This window comes from Symphalangus syndactylus, chromosome 3, assembly GCF_028878055.3.
Source record: "Symphalangus syndactylus isolate Jambi chromosome 3, NHGRI_mSymSyn1-v2.1_pri, whole genome shotgun sequence".
Classification (NCBI taxonomy): Eukaryota; Metazoa; Chordata; class Mammalia; order Primates; family Hylobatidae; genus Symphalangus; species Symphalangus syndactylus.
This window is the reverse complement of record NC_072425.2, coordinates 43,240,770-43,259,115: the sequence shown is the minus strand read 5'-3', so window position 1 is coordinate 43,259,115 and position 18,346 is coordinate 43,240,770. Positions and strand designations below refer to the sequence as shown.

The following is an 18,346-nucleotide window of genomic DNA, read 5'->3' as shown; positions in this document are numbered from 1 at the left end:
GCTCACGCCTGTAATCCTAGCACTTTGGGAGGCCGAGGCAAGTGGATCCCCTGAGGTCAGGAGTTTGAGACCAGCCTGACCAACATGGTGAAACCATGTCTCTACTAAAAATACAAAAATTAGCCAGGCATGGTGGCACGTACCTGTAGCCCCAGCTACTCGGGAGGCTGAGGCAGGAGAATTGCTTGAATCCGGGAGGCAGAGGCTGCAGTGAGCTGAAATTGCACCACTGCAATCCAGCCTGGGCAACAGAGCAAGACTCCATCTCAAAAAAAAAAAAAAAAAATCTGTTGCTTGCAACCAAATAATCTGATTCAATATATGTACTGTTTAAAGGATTAAGGTCCTCTAGCTCCAAGGTGTGAATATAACTTCTTTTGAGATAGACTGTATCCTGATGCAGATCTCATAAATGAATGGGTGGAGCCTGTTTTAGGAAGTCTTCTCTGACAGGGTAAGGCTGTGTTGCTTTTGCCTGTCTCCAGCAGCCTAGTATATAGTAAGTTCAATAAAAAATAAAAAGCACACGTCTGAAAAGTAACAATTACATTTACTCTGACATTCCCTATTAAATATTTTTCTCCAGAGCAAAATGACTGCAAGAACCTGGGAAAATAACTGTATTTTTCAGTGACCTAATGCACCAAGCTTTGTATCATCTCCTCTCTGGATCTGCACAGCCAAATGCTGATGTTCAAAAATTTTTTTCCTTAATAAGAGAGCTGGTGGCAGGGGCAGGAATAATGATTTTAATGAGAGGTAAGGAAAAGAAAAAGGCTATGGTGCTTCTGAAATATGGATGACTCATAGATGCTCGGAAGCAGGACAAGGAAGAAGCAAATACTATTTCTAATTTTGAAGACCTGGTATCTATTTTATTTATTTATTTATTTATTTGTTTATTGCCTCCTGATTATTTTGCCCAGAAGAGTAGTTAGTTGCTCAAAAGAACTTGGCAGATTCATTGCTGTGTCTATGCATATGGCCCCTTTTTGGGGAGAAGTAGGAGAATGATATCCACATGAAATGTGGGCTCCAGATGTATGAAAGACAGAGTTTCCCAGGGGAGAGAGTCTGGTTGAAGAGAGTTAGGTAAGATTGTGCGGTGCAATCATTTGGAATTAAAACATATATTTAACAAGAAATGAAGAGGGAGAAAAAAGAGATTCATTCAGAGAACCTGGAATTTTCTCATTAACCAAGACATTGTGAAAGATCACACTTAACAAAAGAAACAGAAGAGGAGATAATTTATCAACACAAAATCCAGGGAGACAGTGCATGAGCCTAAGTGAGTAGTGCTCACACATTTGGATAAACAAGGATTTTGACAGAACTCTCTGCATTCCTCTAACCTGGAAACTGCTTAGTGGCTCATCAACATGGCGCTGCCCATGTTGCTGCGAAGATACTTCTCTCTCCCTGTTTCTTGGGATTCTTGAGCCGCCATCTCTTCTAAGCTTGGGCGACCATCTTTTAGGGTTGAAATGGTACTTAATTTGCCACATTAGCTCTGTTGTGCAGTTTTTTGAAAAATTTATTATTAAAACGACTCAGAAAAATATTTTTAAAAACTAAATGTGAGATTACCCATAATCCTTGTACTATAAAACAATTACTTTCAATTCTCCATTTTCTCTTCTGAAGAATGACCATATGCACACATATTTTTCAGAGTTCTAAACATAGGATATAATAAGTTTGCATTATGCTTTTAAAAGAACTTATTTTCTAACATAATAAACTATTTTAATATTAATTTCTAAAAATATTATTTTCTAAATATTATTTTATTTATTAACTTTAGTGGCCTAATACTATCACCTATTGTTTTTGTTATAATTGACTTGACTACTCCCCAACTGTAGATGTTTAATTTTTTAAATATTATAATTTATTGTATATACGACAAATATTGCTACAATAAAAATTTTGTGTATAGCATTTTTTTTTTCTTGTTTTGAGATGGAGTTTCACTCTGTCTCCCAGGGCAGAATGTAGTGGAGCGATCTTGACTCACTGCAACCTCCACCTTTTGGGTTCAAATGATTCTCCTGCCCCCACCTCCCAAGTAGCTGGATCTAAAGGCATGTGCCACCACTCCCGGCTGATTTTTGTATTTTTTTAGTAGAGGTGGGGTTTCAGCATGTTGGTCAGGCTGGTCTTGAACTCCTGACCTCAAGCGATCCACCTGCCTCGGCCTCCCAAAGTGCTGGGATTAAAGACATGAGCCACCGCGCCTGGCAATGTATAGCATTTTAAGATATTTTTATTTCTTTGAGATATATATTGCAATGAGTGAGATTACCTGGTCAAAGGATACAACTGTTCTGATGATTTGTGATGTGTAAAATGACCCATAAAAAGGGTGGAAGCCATTCTCAGTGCCACCAAAGATACTGCAATGCCTAGAAGGCTTCTATTTTTGCCAATTCTGTTTTATAATGAATCATTTTTCCTGTTTTAAATATGGTAATTTGTATTTATTGAATTAGCAAGGCTATTTTTCCGTGTTTGTTTTACCTATCTCCTTTTGAATGAATCACATAATGACTTTTTGCATATTTATTTATGCATATCAGACACAGTGAGGCTTTTTTTTTTTGAAAAACTGCTAACCTTTTTGCTAACATGTTATGTTCCTCCTTTTCTATGTTTTCTTGTTTTCTTTGTTTCGTTATATTTTATTATATAAAAGTTTGAAGTTTTACACAGCTATACTTATTTTGATTATTGTACATTTTTCTACTGTTTCAGGCATTAGAAAATATTGATTGTAGGGATAAATATTTTGTGTCCAGTGTTATATTTTTGAAAAATAGTGAACACTTCAGTCCGTTTTGAACTTCTGTGCCAAAGAGTGTAACTATGTTAATTTTTCTTCACTGAAACTCTTAATTTCATCTCAATATTTCAGAGACTCCTTAGTCAATAAAAGGCTACCTCCATATTAGAGTGACCTGCATTTCTTTGTAGTAATTTAGTTTTTTATTTACAATCTTCAGATTTTTAAAATATTCGTAATTTTTAAAAAGCATTGTGAGAACAAACACCATGTAAAACCAGTAACAACAAAAGCAAACATTTAGAGTCAGAGTTAGCCCGTGAGTGGTCAGACTGTCTTCTGATCTACACAGCTTTATTGCTACTATGGTGACCCTTCAGTGTTATAATTTTTCATTATGAATCAGCTAATTCCTGATGATTCATGATTTATAGTTCACAGTCATTGGCTACTGGGGTAGGTATGGTAGTTGACACAGCAGCAGAGTAGTCCAGTCTGATTCTCAGTCTAGTGGCCTTGTTCCTCTACCATAATGACACTCTGTTTTTTGTTTTTTTTTGAGATGGAGTCTCGCTCTGTCACCCAGGCTGGAGTGCAGTGGTGTGATCTCGGTTCACTGCAACCTCTGTCTCCTTGGTTCAAGCAATTCTCCTGCCTCAGCCTTCTGAGTAGCTGGGATTACAGGCACGTGCCACCACGCCCAGCTAATTTTTGTATTTTTAGTAGAGACGGGGTTTCACCATGTTGGCTAGGCTGGTCTCGATCTCCTGACCTTGTGATCTGCCTGCCTCAGCCTCCCAAAGTGCTGGGATTACAGGCATGAGCCACCGCACCTGGCCGACACTCTGTTTTTAAAAACATCCAAGCCTCCTCTTGCTCAAAGTATTCAAAATAGATATAACACCATAGCAGACCAACTACCTACTCTCTCTTAACAGAGAGAAAGAATCAGTAGTATAAGTGGAGAATGGAATTTGTAATTTTTTTAAATAAAAAATTGTCTTCATTTAAAAAATTCATACTGTTCCTCAGACAGTGGCTTAGGAATTTGTAATTAACAAAAATGTCTGGAAGATATTTTTTCCTTGAGAATGTTTCTAAAGCATGATAGAATATACACCAAAGCTAAATTGAATTTGCTGAGGCCATATTTTTTTCTCTGTTTCAAAAAGAGTGTCTAGTGGTCTGGGGATTGCAACATATGGTCTGGGGATTGCAACACAATCCATCAATATAGGATTCATAACAACATATTGTGACTGATCTCTATAGCCTCAGGGCATATTGGCCTGTGTTGTCGGTTTAATCTAAATATTGTCACCTGTTTCTCAAGATGAGCCAAAGGTGGAACATGGTTTAAAACTGTCTTGTCTAACATATCTGTTTCATTGCAATGTATAGAACCAAAGAGGTGGAGGCTGCTTGTTCTTTGACAAGTAGTTTACCTCTTTGGGCTTCAGTTTCATCATTTATGAAAACTGAGGCTTGATTTGATTACATGGTTAAGACTATAATAAATAATTTGTAACAGGTAGATATAGGAGCTATAAAAATAAGATAAATGCAGAGAGGTAGAAATAAAGCTCAGGATTTGGGGTCAGAAAGCCTGGTTCAAATCCATGCTTTGCCACTTACCAGCTGGGCGACTTTGGAGAAGATTCTAGATCTCTACATGGCATCATCTAACGCTGAAATAATGGCACCAGACTCACAGTGTTGTTATGATAATTAAATGATATGTATAACAAAGGTTATATCAAAAGTTATGGGACAATTGCTCAATAAATGTTTATTATCATCATCCCAAGAAACTGTATAGAACTAGATTTGTTGGCAACTGGCAATTAACTGACAGGAAAAACAAAACATTCTGATTTGGGAATAAATGTGATTCTTTTAACCCAAATATCCTGTTAGACCTTTCCAGTGCTAAATCCAGATACAGGCTCTCAGTTCAAGGTCATTGCCACAAAGCCTTAGGTAACTATCTTGAGTAGATTTATTGAACAATTAGCTTGTAAATTCCAGCCACTCCAGAAACTGAAATACAATTTCTCTCTTTGTTAAATGTGAGCATGTAATCCAATATGTTTCAAACTCTTGGTCATAATTTTAAAATTTCCATATTTTAATGTGCACATTTCAGGGTATATAAATAATGTCTCTCTTTAATGACAATAATGTCTTCTTGGCTAGCATGACATGTGCTCACTTTCTCCATGTAAAATTCCTCCACAAAAAGTTAAATAGTTTGGGCTGGAATAGAGATTTTCTTTTAAAAATTCTCCAGTTCTCAAGTCAGAAAGTCTGTTGTCACCTCTGCAAATGAAGGAGTGGTGAGGACCTTGAAATTGTTCCCATTGTTTTCTCTCTGGGCTTGGACATGGGCTGTACACTATTGTCCAGTTAATTTTAGAGTGGGTGTAGCTAAGAACTAAGTAAGTGTTCAAAAGCAACCAGTAAGCCTCATGTCTCCTTTACATATTGATCTTGTAGAAGGGGAGGAAGGGGGGAGGGAAGGGAATTAGTTGAATGAAAGTGGAATTGTGCTCCAGGTGTGTTGCATGCCTTTTCAAATCCTCAAAATAACCCTGGGATGGATCCTCTTTTTAATTAGGTGGAAAGACACAGAGAGGCTAAGTAAATCATTCATGCTCACGCAGCTGAAAGAAGTGAGTGTGATAACAACCCAGTTGCAACTGAATCCAAACCCAGGTGTGTCTGAATCTTTGAACAGTGCATAACCCTGATCACCACAGGGTTGGGAGCATTTATCACAATTTTTAGGGTTGAACAGGAATTGAAGGGGTAAGGATTCCTATTTTTGTGGTTTCTAAGTAATCTATTAAATAAAAAAGTATATGGTAGGGTGCCTTGATAGATGGGTTCCCTACAAGTGATTAAATTTGTGGACTTTTTTTTTCTATTTTTGGTCAAGATCAGTTTCCAGCTTCTTCCAAATAAAATAGCGGTAAATCTCAACAGATCTTCCATGTCCTGAAAAAAATTACCTGAGTGGTATCCCTTGGCTAAGCAAGTGTAGGGAGAGTATGTTTCATTGTTCTGCTGTTTTGAGAGCCTTAAGCATCTTATATGGGAAGTGGTTCTCTGTGAGAAAGAGGATTGGTGTGGAGCTGCAGATGCTGGGACAAGTCCTAGCCCTGCTCTTCTGAGGACAGTTCATGCTCTGAGAACTGACAATAGTATGTGGGACCTCAGGGAGCTGGTAACATTTGGGGTACAGGCAGTGATGTATTTACTGGTAAACCAGTTCTCCTAAACAAAACAAAAACAACTAAAAGCTTTTGTTCTTTTCTCACCATGGCTGATCTAAAGCTACCAACATGACATAAATGAGTGGGAAGAGACACATGCATTCTGGATCTGCCCCGGAACCACAGGCTCCAGCTCACCCAATGGTGGAGATCTATTAGGGTGTGAGGACTTCTGCACTGAATGTTCCACTAGGGAAAAGGCTTCCTGGAATGAGAGAGCTCTCAGTTTCTCTGCTAGGCCTCAGTTCTGATTTTCAAAATCAGCATAGCTAGTGTAGCCAGCATCCACCTCTGCTGTGGAGACACAATTGTCAGCCTCTGCATCTCTCAGCAACAGACATAATGCCACTTCGGCATCCTAGGGAGATTCCACTGCAGCCTGAATCTTTACTGCCTCTTCTCCATGGGACAACTAACTAAATGTCCCATTCTCTCCACCTGGGGGTAGGGACCAGTGTCGGAGGTAAGAGCACTTTATAGGAGAACACTTTCCTTGCCCTATTTAGCTGGAGATCCCCTTCATTGGACTTAATGCTGGTGTGGGATGCCAACCCTGGAAACCCACTGCTAATGAGGATGACGGCTGAGCTGGGCACTTAGTCCAGGCTTAGCATTTCCTATAAGAGCCCTGAAGGTAGTTTCTGTTCAGGAGCTGGAGCAATGAGTCAGGAGGAGGCCAAATGAACTCCTACGCCTCAAACATGCACAGCGATTTCTGGATGCATTGTGGGGAATGGGGCTGCAATCTGCTGAAGGAAAAGATGGGATTCTGTCCCCCAAGAAAAGTGATTACAAGATGCGCAGCAAAGACAAACATATTTGTCCCTGTTGCTACAATAGGAAGTTAACAATCTGGCAAGATATCTGAACACAAGCAAATGAAAACAGTTCACCTAACACCCATGCAAATTATAAATTTCCTCCCATATACAAAATGATGAGAAATAACAGCAAAAATGTATATTTTCTTATTTTTGAACTTTTAAAGTTCTAGTTTGGTCTTTGAATCAAAACGAAGAAAAAGATGTTTATAAAAGCCATTTCCTTTTCTTTCCCCACTATGTTCATTTGACTTGCTCTTCCCCCTATAGGGTACACTGAGTCATTCAGAGAAGGAGAATTAATAGCACTGAGTTGGTGATGAAGCTCCTGTTAGGACATATGGCTTCACAATAAGAAATACTTCCAGATAAGTCAGAAAGACAGTTGGACGTCTTGAGCAAATCTTGAAAGAGAAGGAAGAAAGCAGAATTTGTTGGGTGGTGCTTGTAAGAAAAAGGCTCACACGATGAGGACCAGCTTCTTGTGGATCTCCAGGTCTCTGACCACAGCACTGAATTCCTCAAAGGATATCTTCCCATCGCCATCCTTGTCCAGGATGATGATGGTTTTGTCGACCAGCTGCTGGAGCTGCCAGTCCATCAGGTTGTTGCCCACCATCATCTTCAGCACCTGGAAGAGCTCCCCGTTGGAAATAAAGCCATCTTTATCCATGTCGTAAATGCTGAACGCAAACCTCAACTTCTGCTCCTCGTCGCCCTTGACGCTGAACTGGGAGGTCCCCAGGATGAATTCCTTGAAGTCCACTTCTCCATCACCGTCGGTGTCGAAGACGTCGATCACTCGCCGCACCAACGGGTTGTGGCGCAGCTCCGGCAGGGACATGAACTCCTCCACGCTCAGAGACCCTGATTTGTCCAAGTCCAACTTCTTAAACCTCCTGCCCAGCCTTTTAATTTCATCATTGTCAAAGTGGGAGCACATCTCCGCCGGGTAACTGGCCTCGTTTCCCATTGTGGACATCTGGCAACCGCCACGGCTCACAGGGTCGGAGGAGGGAGCAGGGGCGGTGGGCTCGGGCAGGGCGCGTGCCCCGACGGTTGGGCCATGGGGTGAGGGTAGAAGGCTCCCGGGGGCCCTGGTCGAGCAAAAGGACAGGGGAGCGAGGGAGGGTCGGCAAGTCAGAGAGGGAGCGGAGAGAGGAGGGAAAGAAGGAGGGAAAAGGGGACGGAAGGGGAGGTGGGTGCTTTCTGGGCAGGGGTATAGGGAGGAGAGAATGGAGCCTGGGGGTGCCCAGGAGAGGCAGAGGTGGAAAGCTGGGCTGCCCCTTCTCTTTTTCCTTCTCTCAAACTCCTTGTACCTTTCCATAATAACCCCAATTCCCCTGGCAATTATTTTATCTACTTATTTCCTTTTTTTTTTCTCTGAGAAAGTAAACCCCAAAGGAGAAGGAGTCACATTTGTATTATTCACTGCAGTATCCCAGAAGCACAGTGCTTCACAGGCAATATGTGCTTAACACATATATGCCGAATGACTGAACTGCAACCAAGGACACTGTATACTTGCTTTACAGACCTAGAGTAAGGACGAAACAAGGTGACACATCAAGGCATTGATATAGTATGTTTTCCACGATTCCCTGGGAGGGGAAGCCAGGATTGACATCCTTCTGTACCTTTTTCAGGACATAGGATTCAGAGTGTTTGTAAGAGACCAGGCAGATACCACGTAGAATTTCTTACATGGATCACCTACAGGCACTAACATATTCCCGAGGAATATAAACAATGCTGAATTCAGGGCGTTTTTCAAGATGACACAGGTCTCAAGAACACAACCTCTGTCACTCTGTTCCCTCGAATCCATCATCTCATGCTCAAGTCACATCTTTGTTGTTGGTGCCTGGCGGCTATTCTGCAGAATACCTTGGGGGAACGTCTGCAGTGTGCCCAAAGAAGCCTTTTGTGTGTGTTGAGAGTGACAGTAGCCTCTGGATGATCTCACTTTTCTCCTTTTGTTTCAACTAGATTTGTTCTTTCTGTTTAAGACTAATCTCACATGCCCCCTCCTATTCCTTCTTCCTTTAGGAGCACATCAATTACTCCAAATGCATAAGAAACAAATGTGGTTCAAGAGCAAACAGTTCAAAGGGACTTGGGGGAACCTCAGGCCACTAAATCGAACTGAAAGAGGCAAACACTCCTTCACTTTAAAGAATGTTGGAAAGTTCTGTGTTCTATAGTTCAGCCAAAATATCAGTCTAAAGATAACCATGCTGGAATTAGCAAAACTAAACCACTGATCACCTTATCATTAGGTCTGGCCATTTTACTTTCTTCTATAAACAAATGATAATCCATGGATATGTTTTAAAGTTGATTATGGGCATTACACAAATGAAACCCCCTTTCCCAATTAGACTGTGATATTGGAATGTGTTTTATTTTACTTATTTGCTTGCTTTTCAGTTATTCAGAGAAATGAGCATGGTATAGTTTAGATATAAACCTATTGAATTTGCAATATTAAGGATACCACCTGAAATTATATTACAAGATGCCTAAAATCAGTGTTGGTCTCTTAATGATACCAACCACTATAGCCTGAGTTCTTTCTAAAGCACAAAGACCTTTCTGGACTCTCTGGGGGAAATATCCAGGCCATGTAGGTGCAGTTCTGAAAAAATCAGAAACCTCAAGGGCAAGGACAGAACTCTATCTTTTGGGCATGCAGTGGGGCTGGGAGCCTCTAGAATTGTGTTATTTCTCTCATCTTGTGTCTTTGACCACAGTGTAGTCCAGTTTCTTGGCTGCAAGTAAAAGAATCTATCTCTAAGTAGCTTAGCACAAAAGATAATTTGTTGGAAGAATCTCACATAATGTAAAGAAGAGCTGAATGATTCAGTCTTAGGAAAGGTGAAGATCCCACTGGGTTTAAGGAAAAATTGGAACCAATGCCTGAGGACCAGTTATGTAATTTGCAGTGTCCTTTGTTTGAAAATGATTGAGAGCTTCGAGATGGCCACAGCAGAACATTAAACCAAGTATGGGGCCTTCTGAGACTGCATGGGCCACATGCCCATGAAGCTGGCCCTGCAAGGAGTTGGGCCCATTGACCTCTCTGTGCCTTTCACCTCTGCTTCTCTTTCCTTCACTCTCTCCTATGATAAAGCAACTCTTCCTCATTGCAGAGGACAGAACCACTGACAGATTCCAAGTTAAGACTTTGGGGATTTTATCATCAGAAAAGATGGACTTTTCCCTGTTCTGGTTAGATGCCCACAAATCCCAGGAACAGGCTCTGATTGGTCTCATTTGGGTTGGGTTCCCACCTATGAGCCATCAGACATGGCTTATAACATATAGGAGCTTCCATTTGAACCTCATGGATGGAACTGGTCGGGGGGAAGTGGGGGCTGGGTAGGAAGAGCAGGTACCAAAAGAAGCACATGCTCTTCCTTATAAGAACAGGGTAATGCTGAGCAGACAGAACAGATGGGCATTAGACAGGTCCATTAGTGCTGACTCTACAGGAGAGAGGAAGCATTTTGAACTCCCTTCAGTTTTGCCAACTGAATAGGCCACAGATCTTGCTATAGCTACAGGCCTCCACTAGCTCATTCATTACTGCCAGGTCCATCTTATTATTTGCTAAAATATCCCTTCACCTCTGTGTAGATAGAATTAGTATCTCACTTGCAGACATTCTTGTGTTTACAAACTGTGGGTTACAACACATTAGTGAGTGATGAAGTTGGTTTAGTGAGTTACAAACAACATCAAAAAAATAGAACAGCAGATAATTGAAAAGAAAGTATCATCAGTAAGGGGAAGTACTATTACTTCATAAAGTTGTTTATAAAGTTGTAAAAAGTTTACTTCATAAAGTTGTAAAACTAAATATAGTATATATATGATAAAGGAATACCAAGTCATTCTGGGTTTGCAATATGAGATATTTTCTTGCTTGGATTATGGTGAAAAATAAAGACAATCTGACATATACTATAGAACATAGTGTTTTGATATGTTATAGGCTCATGCCATGAGAATAATTCAACAGCAAAAACATTTTCATACTGGTTGATTCTCTGTGAGATCAGTATGTGGGGATAAAGTAGATGAATCTTGAAATAATAATCTATAGCAGTGCTGTCTAATTATATATATATTTTTAAATTTTTAGTAACATTAAAAAGCAAAAAAGTGAATTTTAATAATATATTTGTATTAACCCAATATATCCAAAGTGTTACCATTTCAACATGTAATCAATATTATCATTTATGAATGAGTTGTTTTACACTTTTTTGTACTGTATTTTATATTTACAGCACATGTCAATTAGAGCTCATAACATTCCCAGTGCTCAGTAACTACACGTGGCCATCATAGTGGACAGCACAGATCTGGACAGTTCAATGGAAAAGGAAAGATTTGGAGGCCAAAATATTTGATGGTTGAATTATTATCCCAATTGACTGAATTAATTAGGTTAAAAAGAGGTATTATTAGGTATTATTAATTAGGTATTATATTATAAGGTAGAAAGGATTTAAAATGGGACAACCCAACATCAAATTTTAACAGTCCACTTAGTAGCAGTAAGACCTTGGACAAGTTGCTTGACATTAGTTTTCCCATATGAAAAATGGGGCCAATAATATATATTTTGTACATTTTTGTGAGTATTAAAGCTAATGTTAGTCAATATAATGTCATTATCATTATTGCTATTATTACTAATTTTATTGTTACTTACCTTGCTAGTAGAGATGAAGTCTTGAAGGATACCAGCCTGCCCTGGACACTTAAGTGTACATATAGCCATTTAACAACATTCCTCATGTATTGGTTACAGTATGCCACAGGCTGCTCACACACTATACCAGCATAAAAATTGGCTCCTCCAGTTCAAAACTCTTTGAGGACTGATTACAGACCTTCCATTGCAGACTTGAGAAACGCAGTAACCAACATCACTGGCCCATCAGGCACTCTTATGGATTCCTCACTTACATTCTCCTGAGTAATTGCTTGATAGTCATTTAGAAAGGAGCTCCCAGTGTGAAAACTCTTAGTCAGCTGTATTTCCCTATGTGAGTGTGTGGTTAGGAGGTAGGAAAGGGTAATGGAGAGAGCATGGGGGTAAATAGTTGGTTCCAGCCTCAGCTCTTTACCATATTAGCTGTGAGCCTTTGAGTGAAGCCATTGCTGTACCAGCCTCAACATCCTCATCTGTGAAATGGTGATAATACTTATACATGCTTTATCTACTGATGTGTTATTGTAAGAGTCAGATGAGGTAGCGTATATAGAAATGTTATGTAAGAAGTGAAATCTTGTCACAGGAATAGTGAATGGTTACACAGACAGTATTGGGAAGATGGTACCACTTCACTGGAATAATTCAGGTGTACAAGCAGAACCATTCTACTCTGTGCTGTAGAGGATGTAACATTATGCTAGATCTGGAGTTTTAGTCAATGTGAAGTTGAGTTCCCATTGTTCTACATTTCATAAACTATGTAGTTCAGCATTATTATGGGACTCAATGCCATTGTTTTGATTTTCTCTGTAAATGATTCTTAGTAATTTCCATGGAAAACACTATTTGTTACTTTTCTGTTCATCACTGTGGATTGATGTGGACTGTAGGACATTCACTGAAGCAAGTAAATTGAAAGGGTTGACTAACTGTTTTGGAAGAAACCAGGAGCTTTGATGGCACCTCTATTTCAGCTAGTCATTTTTTTCCCTCAAAAGTTTTCAGATAAAGAAATATGAGTAGGTCACATGTAAAAATAACTGACATTGGAAAATCAAACCAACAGAAATGGAAATGAGACCTGAGGTTCATATAAGGCTTCATTTTTCAAGCCAGTCAGGAGACCAAGTCACACAGCTGTTCTAGAAGCTATACAGGTGGTCCTTGACATTTGGTTGGAAGCTCTCACCTTTCTGCAGCATTGCTGGTCACCATATTTAATATCTAAGTGTACTGACATTAGCCACAGTGTAGACTGTGGAACCACATAGCCCGAGTTTAAACTGTTTCTGAGCATCAGGTTTGTCATCTGTTTGGTTTTCTTTTGTAATACTGAGATGCTGTTTAATAAATTTTGGCATGTATGGTTTTAAATCAAAGTTTTGCTACTTAACAACTTTGTGACCTTGGGCAGAGTTACTTATCTGAATCTTTTCACTCATCTTTAAAACAAGGATGATGATTACTAACTCATAGCATCACTTTCAGGATTAAATGAGATAGATTATAAGAAGTAGGCTCAATGCCTATCACATAGTAGGTACAGGAATGGTAGAGATTATAATTATTGCCTACTTTAGGCTTGCCTAAAAACTCAAATAGACTGTATGCATACATGCACACAGATATACTCAGCTATTTATTTGTTTTCTCAACAAATAATTATTGAGGATCTACTATGTGAGAAGAATATAATAGTGACCTAAAGTGGATACTTTTCTTGTTGTCCCTGTTCTCCTGGAGCTTACAGTTTTGATGGGAAGATGGACATTAACCAAATTATCATGTCCATAGATGTAAAGGAGCACCTGCCTTGAGTGTTACAGATGAGAAGTACATGGTGCCAGGAGAGTTTGGACAACAGGAAACTTTTATTGGGGAAATGATGATTGATTTACAATCTCAAGAAGCAGAAGAAGTTAACTAGATGTTCTGGGAAGGAATGAGTGTTCCAGGTAGAAGAAACTCCATGTGCAAAGAGGCCCTAGGGCAGGAGGAACAAAACAAGTAGGAGAAACTGAAAGAATGCCAGTGTGACTGGAGTAGGGAGGTCAAGGGAGAGTATGGTATTGGATGAAGTGATAAGATGGTTTGACCATTCCCCATACGCTGAAGAAAAGACATTTACTCAATTATTCTTTATAGGGTATCATTTATTCAATCATGTTTTAACATGTAAAGCATTGGGACATTCAGAGATGGTCTTTGCTCAGAAAGCTTACTGATCAGCGAGTGAACTGAGGCATTAAAGAGTTACAATTAATAACACAAGATGGACAGCAAAACATGTCATCAGAGAGGTAAGGGAAAAGAACTATAAGAACTCAGAGAATTGAGAAATTACTTCTTGCGGGGAACAATAGAGGAAGACTTTTTTCTTTTTTCAAGAAGTATTTGATCCTGAGGGAGACAAAGGGAACAAGCACCATAATCACAGAAGTGGGAAAGAGTGCAGGTGTAGATATTAGCAAGTTGCTTATAATGGCTGAAGTACTTGAGCGAAATAGCAGAAGATGAGCTAGACAGAATCAGATGAAGCAGGGTTTTGAATGTTTGGCTAAGACATTTAGTTTCTATCCAGTAGGGAAAGCACAAGTTTTATCAAAATAACAACTTAATCACTATTATATTTTGGAGAGATTAATCTGGCTTTGTGGGTAGTTTGAACAGGACAAGAGACCAGTATCTGGGAGAGCAGCTAGGAAACAATGACAGCTACAAATGCTTGTCTGGAAGAGCCTGAGCTGGGATACAAGAGGCACTAGAAGTAAAATGTGGAGCGTACTAATTATTTTGCAAGAGCTGTTGTACTGAAGCAGCACAAACGGGGTGGCTTAAACAACAGAAATTTATTGTACCCCAGTTCTGGAGGCTAGAAGTCTGAAATCAAGGAGTTGGCAGGGTCATGCTCCCTTTGAAACCTGTAGGGCAACCCTTGCTTGCCTCTTCCTAGCTCCTGGTGGTTTGTGGTCATCTTTGGCCTTCCTGACTTGCAGATGCATAAATCCAGTCTCTGCCTTCATCATCACATGTTGCTCTCCCTGAGTGTCTCTGTCTTCGTGTGGTAGATGGCTTCTTATAAGGATACCAGTCATACTGGATTTGGGGTTCACTCTTGCTGCAGTATGACTGCATCTCAGCTCAACCAATCATGTCTGCAATGACCCTATTTCCAAACCAGAACACATTCTGAGGTATTGAGAATTAGGACCTCAGAACCTCAAAATCTTTTCTGGGGTACACAATCCAACCCATAACACTAGGCTGAAGTCTTATTGGATAGAAGGACAGAGGGAAGGAGCTCAGAGGAGGCCCCAAATGTGCGTGCATTGACTTCCCTGGCCAGCTAGCCCTAAGCTTTCAGGTTGCAGGAAGCCACCTATATTGTGTGAGAAGAGGGGCATCTCTATAAAGGCTCCAGGGCTCTCTCATGATGTTGCCTTCTCATCCAACACGTCCTGAAATTCTACCAACTCCCACAGTCGCATGGGGAGGAATTGTCCTCAGATACCCTGGAGGAAATGTCAGGGCAATTTGTCACATTTTTAGACTTGGTTTTTGCCTTTTGTGAGAAAGAAAAAAGACGGCTTTTGCAGTATTTTGTAACAACTCTCATCAAGAGCCACTAGATGGCAATCTTCACACATTTCCATGCTTTCTCTGCGTTCTTCAAGCCCGAATCCTCAGAGCCCGGAGGCAACCCCTCTCTGCACAGGGAATAGAGATGAGGGAGGAGTCCCATTTCCTGTGATCCCCCACAGACTTTAGTGCATGGAAGTCTAAAAAAATGGAAGGAAGACTGTCTCTCACAATAGTCCTAATCAGTTTGAGCACCGTTCATACCTTTTAGTTGCATAATAAATAGCATTTCATAAATATTCATGAGTTTGCTGAATTTAACCAGGGGAAAAGCAAGAATCTTAACAGTATGTGGTCTTGGGTGTAATTTATGCCCAAGTATCTCTGGCATATAAAAGAGGGGACTCTTATTCTGAGAGATCTGTTTACTTGGTCATTAGCAAGGGTGAAGGAGACACTTGCTGAAATTAGTTTTCCTTCTCTCAGAATCCAAACTTCTGTTATTTATAGTAGCCAGAGAGCAACAGAGAAGCAGCCCTAATCTTGTGATGATATGGAGGGAGGGGAAAACAAGACTAGAGAATTGTAGGTCTTGGGCCTGTTCACACAGGAGCCTAACTTTGAAATACCATTGACTACATGCAAAGACCAAGTTACCATTGTTTCTGTAAAGATCTGTTTTAAGTGCAGCCTAATGGTTTGTATAAAGCATCTTCATGTTTTTCCATTCATACTTAGACACTGAGCTGGAGCAAAGAAAGAACACAACACTACAAAAGTTAGTTAAACTAGCACTTTGAAAAGTAGAAAATTCCAGAATCATGCATTTCTCATTTTACAATAAAAATTACTTGATTCTGTAATATACATAAGCAATAAATAAAAGAGTATTTATGTCGGAGTTAGAAGATGCTTGTAATGATAAGATGCTCCTGCTTTTTTCGAGATGGGGCCAAGATGGGCCTAAGAGGGTGGGTGCACCAACTGTAATTTCTTGTCTATGCTTATTATTCACCAATATATATATATTTTTTCTGTGTGCATGGTTCTATAATCAGGGAAGGAGGAGGGAACATTTGTCAAGCCAGGTGTTCTCCATAAACTATCTCATTAAATATATTTCACACTTTCAGGAAGGCCCTATTATTATTCCGGGGTTTGGAGGAAGATCTGAAGTTTTGGAAGTTGCACAGCTTGCATAGACACACAGTGGTGGAGCTGGGAGTCAAATCCTGGTATGTTGCTTCCAGAGCTGAAATTCTTGTGTATTCTAGACTGCCTTCCATATAAGACTAGAAAAGATGTCCCTGCCTTTGACGAGGTAATAGGGAAGCTACAAGGCCGAGCGCAGGAAAACTAAAGGCCTGTAATTTACTTGTGGGTCCACCTGTGACTGCATAACAAGTGGGCCAAAGAAAGCTGCCACCTGTAATTGTAGAATTCCTGGGGAAGGGGCACTATTAAGAGGGCATGCAATTCTGTCAATCCGGTATGATTGGGTACAGTGTCTTTGAAGGGCAAGGCCAAATTTCATTGCTTATAATTTCATGCCTCAGTGTTTTACTCTGGTTTTGCCTGGAGGGTTCTCCCGCTACAGGGGTTACCTCCTCCAGGAAGCCTGCTCTGATTCCTTCTAGCTCTTCCATGTGTGAATTATGGCCTTGTTTGTGTCACGGCTTGCCTTATATCTTCATCTATTGCTGCCTCTGTGGCGGTGTGGAATTGGTTTTTTTTCCACAAGTCTCTCTTTTTTTTGAGAAGGAGTCTCACTCTTTCACCCAGGCTGGAGTGCAATGGCGCGATCTCGGCTCACTGCAGGCTCTGCCCCCCGGGGTTCATGCCATTCTCCTGCCTCAGCCTCCCGTAGCTGGGACTACAGGTGCCCGCCACCTCGCCCGGCTAATTTTTTTTGTATTTTTAATAGAGACGGAGTTTCACCATGTTAGCCAGGATGGTCTTGATCTCCTGACCTTGTTATCCGCCTGCCTTGGCCTCCCAAAGTGCTGGGATTACAGGCGTGAGCCACCGCGCCCGGCCCACAAGTCTCTCTTGAGCTCCTATGAGCTCCCTGCCTGTGAGCTCTGTATTCATCTCTGCATTGGCTGCACCCAGCATGGGACATGGTATGTGGGAATTCAACACGTTTGCTAATGGATGGATGGGAGAAAAGAAGAGAAAGAAAGAAAAGGAAGGAAGGGAAGGAGGGAGAAAGAGAGAGAGAAAGGGAAGGAATGAAGGTAAGGAAGGAAAGGAAAGACAGGGAAGAAAAGAGGAAGAAAGGAAGCAAAAGAAAGAACGAATGAATTTGGAAATTGTTCTGTAGCAAGACAGATGAAAATGAGGTCTTTCTCAGACTGGCTTCCCTTTCTTCAGGCCCAATTTTACTCTATGTCATAAAAGAATACAAGTACAACTTTGTGCTTCTTCGGGTTTTCAGAACATACTACGTGGATAGGTTCCATCTGACCTTATGCTTGGCTTAAATATTAAACTTAATTACTTAGGCTATTCTAAGGAAAGCACTCAGCTGTCAAGGTGGCTATTGATATACATGAGTTTTCAATTTAAAGCAATCTACAGTCATTAACTCTCCTTGCCTCCCCATGACTTTCATCAGGTTGAATAGCAGACAGTGACATTTTAAATGGAAAAGAGAAGGGGTAGGAATGAGAAAGGGGCAGGAGGGTGTTGAGATGTGGACTAGCTGTCAAGAGCAGAAAATACTGCATTAAAACTGCCCTCCCCCACTGCCCTAACCATTCCCTTTGAGTTTTTAATATGTATTAAAGACAAACTGGACAGAAAAAACTGATCGGCATTGAAGCTTCTCAATGTGACTTGTGGGATTCCCTTTGGCTTTCAACGTATAGTTGACTAACCCTTCCCTTTGCCCTTCCAAGAAGTTAACAGAGGGAAGAATGGATCTGCTGTGAGGGAACTCCATTTCCTCAATAAATATTAATAGGTAAACACATATTAATATATCATATATGCATTTTGGTGGTCCTTGGGAATCAAGTCTGGGTCCCTGGCCGAGTACGGGCAGCCCAGGCTGGAGGCCGGTCAGTCCACTGTCCTCCTCTGTGCCCCGGGATCCATATCTTCAATTAGTCAGGCCAGGAATCCTCTCAAACAATCCTACTTGAGAATCACAGCG

At 40.5% G+C, this 18,346-nt stretch overlaps 2 protein-coding genes and 1 long non-coding RNA gene across 4 annotated transcripts in view; 1 reads left to right on the top strand and 2 right to left on the bottom strand.

The window, feature by feature from the left end:
• Positions 1-18,346, bottom strand: part of GRIN3A (glutamate ionotropic receptor NMDA type subunit 3A) — a 168,579-nt gene that overhangs the window by 17,772 nt on the left and 132,461 nt on the right. The window lies entirely within an intron of this gene.
• Positions 7,006-7,943, bottom strand: PPP3R2 (protein phosphatase 3 regulatory subunit B, beta). Its single transcript, XM_055271640.2, has one exon. It carries the CDS (start codon positions 7,861-7,863, stop codon positions 7,342-7,344), a length of 522 nt encoding a protein of 173 aa, XP_055127615.1. The 5' UTR covers positions 7,864-7,943; the 3' UTR covers positions 7,006-7,341.
• Positions 16,125-18,346, top strand: part of LOC129479090 (uncharacterized) — a 125,169-nt gene continuing 122,947 nt past the window's right edge. For both annotated transcript variants that reach the window (XR_008656552.2, XR_008656551.2), the window contains exon 1: positions 16,125-16,424. This is a non-coding gene — a long non-coding RNA (uncharacterized lncRNA). The remainder of the gene's footprint in view (positions 16,425-18,346) is intronic.